The 8,354-nt window shown below is 51.9% G+C and overlaps 1 protein-coding gene across 1 annotated transcript; it reads left to right on the plus strand.

Annotated features, from left to right (window-relative positions):
• The first annotated feature begins 1,190 nt into the window (after window positions 1-1,190).
• On the plus strand, window positions 1,191-7,943 carry SRPRB (SRP receptor subunit beta). Its single transcript, XM_004176433.6, has 7 exons — window positions 1,191-1,343; window positions 1,505-1,599; window positions 2,575-2,652; window positions 3,781-3,863; window positions 4,379-4,515; window positions 5,328-5,382; window positions 6,111-7,943. Exons 1-7 carry the CDS (start codon window positions 1,238-1,240, stop codon window positions 6,325-6,327), a joined length of 771 nt encoding a protein of 256 aa, XP_004176481.2. The 5' UTR covers window positions 1,191-1,237; the 3' UTR covers window positions 6,328-7,943.
• The last annotated feature ends 411 nt before the right edge of the window (window positions 7,944-8,354 follow it).

Raw genomic sequence — 8,354 nt, forward strand, 5'->3', positions numbered from 1 at the left:
CACCTCCAGCCCTGGGGACACTTCTGGGCCCAGCAATTCGGGAAGGACATTGAGGGGCTGGAGCGTGTCCAGGGAAGGGAACGGAGCTGGGAAGGGAATGGAGCCCCAGGAGTGGCTGAGTGTTGGAATTTGTGGGTATTGATGATTTTGAGATTGTAGAAAGTATTTGTCTTTTTGCTCTGTTGCTAAAGAAGAAGCTATAGTTTGTTTGTGCTGTTTTTAAGGTTGTTTATTTTTGTTTATCTATAACATGTTCTGCTGCCCTGCCGCAGGTTTGTTTTGCAGGGCAGTGTGCGGGGCTCTGCCCCTCAGTGGGATGGTATAAACATTATATACTAGAAATTACGTGTACTATATTTATAATAATGTGCTAATATTTATCATTTACGTTGAACAGTGTGTCTCCAGCTTAAACTAATAGAAAAATGCTAACATTACTAAGAACATGGAGGTAAGGAAGAAGAAGAAGGAAGAATAGGATTAGGCCCACTTTCTTCTATCTTAGAACTCCTGACCCCCCTGTACAAAGTAAAACCCTCCTGTACAGGTGTTAAAACCCCCCTGTACAATACTAAAAAATTTTACCCTCTAATTTGTGACTACTTTTACTATACTATTTAACTCTCTGTGACTGCTTATTCTACCTTTAAAGTTGGTAATTCATTCTATGGTTCAAACTTAAAATCATAGCTGTTTTCTGCTGCTTGCCAGGGTCTAAAATGCTTCTGACCAAGGCCTGGAACCTCTGAAAATGTCTGAGGGACATTTTGAGTTCCGACAGCTGAGGAGGCTGGAAAGGGGCTCAGCCTGGAGAAAAAGCTGACGGGGGGACCCTGTGGCTCTGCACAGCTCCTGACAGGAGGGGACAGCCGGAGGTTTGGGCTCTGCTCCCAGTGAACAGGACACGGAGAAACAGCCTTGAGTTGTGCTGAGGGGTTCAGGTTGGACATCAGGAATTTCTTCTTTGCAGAACAAGCTGCCCAGCCCTGGCACATCTGCCTGGGATTTAAAAGCCCTGTGTACGTGGCACTTCGGGACACGGCTCTGCGGTGGCCCTGGCAGCGCTGGGGTCACGGAACTTTTCCAGCCTAAACCATTCCATGTTTCTCCAGGCTCCCCCGGGGCGTCCCTGCGGTCCCAGCGCCTCAGGGGGAGAACTACATCTCCCGTGAGCCCCCGCGCCCGCGCTTCCCGGCGTGCCGCGCGGCCGGAGGCGGGGGCGGCCACGCGTGCGGCCATGGCGGGCGGGCTGGAGCCGCACCTGGCGGCGCTGCGGCGGGAGCTGGGCGGCCCCGCCGCGCTCTCCGTGCTCGTCGCGCTCATCGTCGTCGCCGTCACCTTCCGTGAGTTGCGGGAACCTCCCTTTCCCCCCGCCTCGCGGCCTGCTGAGGGCGCGGCGGTGCCGGCGGGCTCGGGTGTCCCGTTGGGCTCGGGTGTCCCGTTGGGCTCGGGTGTCCCGTTGGGCTCGGGTGTCCCGTTCTCCTCAGGCTCCTCTCTCCCGCAGTGATCTGGCGGTTCGTGCAGGGCAGGAGGAGCGGCCGGAGCGCCGTGCTGCTGCTGGGCCTGTGCGACGCGGGGAAGACGCTGCTGTTCGCGCGGGTGAGCGGGGAGGGCGCGGGGGCCTCAATGTATTCAATGTATTTCCGTCACTTCTCACCCTGCACCACTGTGGGAAGCCTGGCTCTGCTTCCTGATGCCTGGTACAAACAGCCTGGGACAAAACAGCCCCGTGGGATGCTCCAGGCTGGGGACAGAGCGGCTGGGAAGCTGGAAAAAGCTGTTTTGCGTCCCGTGGGACGGAGGGGCGGGAGTTCCCTTTAGTTCGGTTTGTAGTCTTTTAATGGATCTTAAAAGGTGGGGTTTGTAGCTGTAAGGAGGGACGGAGAGCGAGTTGTGTCTACCACGGAGCGTCCAAGGAAATTGCGTTTTGGTTTGAATTTGTCATAGTAAAAGGCTTAGGGATACTTGAGCGCACCGCAGTCTGCGGCAGCTCCAATCTCTGTAAGCAGGCACAGCACCCCAGGGAACGCTGGAGCTGTGCCAAGGGACTTGAGGTTGGATATCGGGGTGGTGGGGCAATGGACGGGTTCCCCGGGGAATGGGCACGGCCCCAAGGCTGCCAGAGCTCCAGGAGAGTTTGGACAATGCTCTCAGGTACTGGCTGGGATTGTTGGGGTGTCCGCAGGGCCATGAGTTGGGCTGATGATCCTGGCGGATCCCTTCCAACTCTGGATATTCTGTTACTGCCAAGTCTGAAAAAGAAAGGGGCACAGCCATGCTTACCGTGGTCCCAGCTGGAAAACCCCGAAGGATTTGCAGGCACGCTCTCTTCCTTCTTGTTTTATTGGAGATTCACAATTTAAATATACAGTTACTTTCCTAGTGACCATTTTTTAATTAAGTGGAGGAAGTGACCCCGGCAGTAGTTTCCTGCAGGAAATTGAGATCAGGTCTCCGATGCCCATTACCTCGTCAGAGAATTTCAGTTTCTGAGGAGGCTGAAGGTGGTGTTGGTGTGGTTTGGGGTGGGGGCCTCCCGGGCTGTTGGTTCTGAGGCCGTGCCTGTTCCCGCAGCTGCTGTCGGGGCGGTACCGCGACACCCAGACTTCCATCACCGACAGCTCTGCCGTCTACAGGCTCAGCCAGGACAAGGTGAGTGCACGGCCTCAGCTCTGGGTGCATCCTTTTCCTGCTCCCCCTGCTAAACCTGGGAATTTTTGTGCTGCTCATGCCCCCGTTTGAGCGCAGGACAGGACTTTTTCCAGGCGTGGCATGCTGAGAAAGTCACGCAGTACTGGGATGTAGAATGTATTAGTGGGCTTCACAGGTTATTTTTCCTTTGCTTGTAAAACAGTGAAACATTTCTGACTGAAAACTACACCTGTGGGTTGGAGTAGGAGGGAGCTCTGGGGGTTTCAGTGTTCTGTTGCATTGGTTTATTTCCTCAGCAGTAATTTCTGTTTCTGCCAAGAAAACCTGAAATTAAAAACTTTATCGGGTTTAAGCAGAGGTGCCAGCTGGACTTTATGTGGTCCCAGAAAGGATTTTGTTATTTTTAGGTCCTGGACTTTAGGTGCTGTTATTTTTATGTTCACAGATCTGGGAGTTTTCAGGTTTTGAGCATTCATTCTGGAAGTCTCTTATGCTGGCTGCACATGTGGCAGGGAGAGCAGAATGCTGGCAGCACCTTAACTTATGGTGAATTGTGAAAGTAGAGGATGGTTTTGTGACTTCACCTTCTCAGTTGTTATTAACAACAGTGATAATGAGGTTAAAAACTTTGTAAAAGAGCGTGCAGGGTTTTTGAAAAAATTTTCCTGTTTTGTGTCTCTTTCGTTGATCAGACAAGTATTTGCAAGGCAGATTGCTTTTTTGATTCTTTTTTTAACCATAGCCGAGGTTCCCAGTAAAATCCAAGAGCAGTGGGCAGGAAGGGGCTCCTGCAGCCTTATCTGGAGAGCAGTGACGTGGCCCTGCTCGGCCGAGTGTTCTCTCCCACGTCCTGGCTTTGGCTCTTGCCTTTCCTGGGAAGGGAAACCTTTGCAGCCTCCAGTTAAAAAAGGCTCTTGCCAAGGCATTTTTGTGTTATTCCCAGCAAGGTTTGGTGTATTTAGGGAGGCTTGGTGTGTGACCAGGTGAGACTGTAGGGTTGTGTTCTGTGTCAGAGGCAGATGGGGTTGTGCCTTCAGGACACAAATCCAGGGTCAGACTGCTTTTCCCAGTCTGTGAACCGCAGGAACCCTCAGATCAGGTGTTAATTCCTTCTTGCCTGTGTTCCAGAGCACTAATGTGACCTTGATCGACCTTCCAGGCCATGAGAGTCTGAGGCTGCAGTTCTTGGAGAGGTTCAAGGCCGCAGCCAGGTAACCTGGAGGGGATCAGCAGGGCAGGAGGGGTTGAATCATCCTTTGGAAAGGGATAAACCAAATGAAATGAGGGTGCTGGGAATGCTGTGAGCTGGGCTGCCCTGAGAGTCAGAGCTTTGCTGTGGGGTGGTGCTGGTTAATTTTTACTTTGCCTTCACAGAATATCTTGAGTTGGAAGGGGCCCACAAGGAGCATCGAGTTCAGCTCCTGACCCTGCACAGGACAATCCCAAAATCGCATCATGAATTTCTTGCTTATCTGTGCTTGTGGTGCACCAGGAGGCAAAGCCACTGCAGCAGGGAGGTCTAGGGGATGTGGGATATCCTGGGGCAGACAGGGGAAAAGTTCCTGCTGGAGCTGGCCATGGGATGTGTTTCAGGCAGCACATGTTGCGAGCCTACGCTTGGGCTGGGTCAGACCAGATGTGGAAATCTCAGCCCAGGCTGGAATGCTTGCAGGGGAAGGTGAGTGCAGAACTTCATCCCCAGCACCTGTCCTTCCCTCTTCCCCAGAGCCATTGTGTTCGTGGTGGACAGCGTGGCCTTCCAGCGGGAGGTGAAGGATGTGGCAGAGTTCCTGTACCAGGTGCTGGTGGACAGCACCGTGCTCAGGAACGCGCCCGCGCTGCTCATCGCCTGCAACAAGCAAGGTACCCATGGCTGGGCCTGGCCAGGCCTGCAGGGCTTCGTGCCACGGCTGCTGGACTTGGGAGTTGGGATTGCAGCAAAAGGAAGGCTGGAATTTAGGTTTAAACTCTGGCTACTCAGCAGGAGTGTGTGAAGGACCACTTGGGAGAGCTGCAGCTCTTTGGGTGGGTGTAGGTAATGCAGGTGGCTTTTGTGTGGTTTTTTTTTTCCTGCTTGCTTTTTGCAGAGCTGTTCCTCAGTTTCCAGGCAGGAGGAACTAGGATCAGCTTGAGCACAGTGAACTATCCCTATGCACTTGGCAGCTTCAGAGTTAAAATGTTCAGCTGCCAGGGTTTCATGTTTTCTCTGGAGTAGCCTGAATACCCAGCTACTGGAAAAGACTCTATTTTGAGATCCCTACAGGTTCTACAGTGAAAGTGTGGGTCCCTCTGTTAACAGCTGGATATTTTGGGGCACTATCAGATCTGGATTTTGTAATTATTTCCTGCGCTTAACTCAGGAGCTGCCTGAGGCCTTCACAGCTCTGCGTGCCACAGGTGGAAAGCACAGGGCAGGAGGGAGTGCTGGTGCATCAAACCCATCCTCTCAACTATCTTCCTGCCCAGCAAGAAGTTAATTCCCTGCATTGTATCAGACTGCTGGGTTGTTCCCCTTCATGCCTGTGATCCCAAAGCTCCAGCATCCCTCATCCCACGGCTGTCCTTGTCCTGGTAGCTCCAGTGACTGCACAGTATGAACTGGCCTTACTTTAGGGGAAGTAACCAGGTTCTGAATTCTGACAACCAAAGAGCTGATTTTCTTCTTTTCTCTCCAGATGTCACAATGGCAAAATCAGCAAAACTTATCCAGCAACAGCTGGAGAAAGAGCTGTAAGTATGGAATGGGATCTCAATCCCTCTGAGCTTTTCCTTTTTCTCTTCCCTCAGTGCTCAGTGAGCTCCCTTGAGCTGTGTCTGAGTTCCCTGTGGAGCTGGGAGCAGTCTGTTTGGTCTGGGGCTTGGCAGTGCTGGGTTTACAGTTGGACTCCATGGTCTTAGAGGGCTTTTCCAAGCTAAATGATTCCCTGGATCTATAACCCCTTTGGCCAGCAGACGGCAGCAGGGGTGTTTGTGCTGTGCCTCCTCCAGGCTGCATACCCAACCTTCTGCTTTTTAGCAGAGCAGTTAGTTGCCACATATTCACATTCTCCAGGAAAATAAGGGTTGCTTTTTCTGATGTGGAGCATTTGCCAGCTACCTGTGTGTAGGTGCTGGATTTCTAGGTAGTTAATGTGCTGTGTTAGGCACCATTATTCCAGTGTTTACCGTGGACAAACTGGGATAAGGACATCATCATCATCTGACTTCTGCTGTCCTTTATTGCAAAACCAAACCTGTTTGAACACCTTTCCTTGAGTACCCTCCTACTCCTTTGAACCTTTGCACTTGTGCCTTCCAACAGTGGCCAGAGGCCCTGGCTGAGCCTCACAGGGCAGTGCTGGGCCTTGTGTCCTTGCTGTAGCTGGCATGCTGCTGACAGCCCAAACATCCCAGAGCCGTGGTGCAGGTGATACTCCCCTGGTTCTCAGGTGCTGACCCTTTCCCTTCTCTCCCTGCAGCAATACCCTGCGGGTGACACGCTCTGCAGCCCCCACCAGCCTGGATGGCTCAGCCACAGGGGGCCCTGCCCAGCTGGGGAAGAAGGGCAAGGACTTCGACTTCTCCCAGCTGCCCATGAAGGTGGAGTTTGTGGAGTGCAGTGCTCGAGGCAGCAAGGGAGAGGAGGGAGAGGCTGACTTGGAGGGCCTCCAGAAGTGGCTGGTGAAGGTGGCCTGAACAGAGATGGACAGGGTTGGGGGGCTGAAGGGAAAAAGACGGTCTGGAGCACTCAAATCTCATCTTGATGTAAAAAGAAGGAACTTCAGCTGGAAGTCAGCACTGTGGTGTCTTCTGCTGCTTGTGGGCTTGAGAGCAACATGGCAATTGCTGGTGTGATTCCCTCTTGACTGTCCCTTCATGCTGCAATGTTTTTATCCTCTCCCCTCTTCCCTTGCCCTCTGGGTTGCTGAACCTTTGGGCTTTCCTTTTTCTTTAATCTTTAGGTTTTTCATCTTGTAGTTGCCTAGCGAATTAGGAAGGGGTGCACTGACAGGTGAGTTTTAGAGGCTGGAGTGTGCCTGTCGTTTCCTGCCATGGTTTAGACCCCTGTTACCTCTCAGAGCCCCTGACCACCTTATGGATGGGGCTGCTGGGGAGCACTGCACAAGCTCCCTAAGTTGGGCAGGCATTGAGAGAGTATAAAAAGCTTATTTCCTCTTTGTGTCTGTCTTCCCATTGTTCCAAACTGATGCAGCCCCATTTCTGTGGGGCAGGGAGAGTGTGAAATGCCCAAACCAGACTGCCCTGCTTTACTCCCTGGGCTCAGTTCTGTGCCCATGTCTGGTGATTTCCTCTCTTGATCAGCTCCTGGGAGTTTTTCTTCAGCTGAGGGCTGTGTCCTGAAAGCTGCACTCTGCTTTTCCTTCCAGGCCCTCCTCCCACAGCCAGGAACAAACACTCTAAGAGGGGCAGAGCTACAGGGGGTCATGGCATGAAACTGTGAGATGGGCACAATTTCAGATCTGTACCTGCAGCTGGCAGCTGTTGTACCAGGCATTTGCTGTGCAATCTTCTGCTTCCCCTGCTCCAGTGGCTGCAGGAAGGGCTTGCTTTGTGTGTAATTAATCAGTCAGCACTTATGGCAAAGTGAGAGGGAAAGTCAAGGAGCTGCCAGCACGTGGGTGTGCTTCCTCCTTGTGGCAGAGATGCTCAAGGAATGGGGAAAGAAATAGGAGATCTTCCCAGTTTGTGTCACATTACAGAGTTCTAGCGCAGTGACATTTTCCCTTTGTGGCTTCCCCTGTTGTTTAGGGTTGTGGGGGTAGCTGGCTCCTGGCAGACCCATTTTGTAGTTTGTAGGCCACTCTCCCCTGTGGTTTGAGTCCTTCATCACTCATCTGTTGTGTTCTTTTCTTTCTTTGGGGCTTTTCCTGCCTTCCTGCACCATTGCCAAGTGTTGGGAAGAGCAGGAACAGCCTTCAGCAAAACCCTGTGCGTATAATGAAGCTGGTCCTTGCATTTTCAGCCTCAGGAACCATCCATGCCGGAGGTGGGGAGGGTTATATTTACCAAACATGTTACATTCTTCTGTTTCCTGCAGGCAGAGTCCTGTTGGAACGTGTTTGTCATGCTTTGAACTCCTTTAGCTGGAGGTCTTGGGCTGCCTGCTTCAGATCCATAATGCTGAAGTGATTTTGGGCAGAAAATTGCTGTTTCTTTGGCTGATTGTTCTTGCAAACATGCAGAAGCCGAGCACCAGCCTCAGCTTAAGGGGGGAGGTACCATGAGGCCGTGGTGGGTTTTAAGTTATTATTTTAAAAAGTATTCCTTAAGTAAATTCTTTTATGCTTAAATGTTTGTTCTCAAGTCTTGCTTCAGTCTGTGTGTTTACTTTGGCTCTTCCCAGCAGTGTCAGATCCACATGGATGGGGTCTGCTCCTGCTCAGCACAATGCTGGGGATCAACCTTCCTGCTCTGTGGCCAGGTCTGTGTTGTCAAAAAACATTGTTTTCTGCACACAGAGGGCTTTGGGGTTGGTTTTTATTTTGGTTTTATACTTACTTCTTGGTCCAACTAATTGAGAAATTGATAATCACTTAGCAGAAAGCACCCACAAATCATAATTGAAAGGCACTTTGGTGATGTGCCCAGGAAAGCTCCAGCCAGCTGTGGTGGCTGTGGTGGCAGAGCAGCACTGCTCTGCCCTGGAGGTGGCTGTGGCACCCGTGGCTGTGCTGGATGGAGATGAGATGCCTCAGCTTTCC

Source organism: Taeniopygia guttata, chromosome 9 (assembly GCF_048771995.1).
Source record: "Taeniopygia guttata chromosome 9, bTaeGut7.mat, whole genome shotgun sequence".
Taxonomy (NCBI): Eukaryota; Metazoa; Chordata; class Aves; order Passeriformes; family Estrildidae; genus Taeniopygia; species Taeniopygia guttata.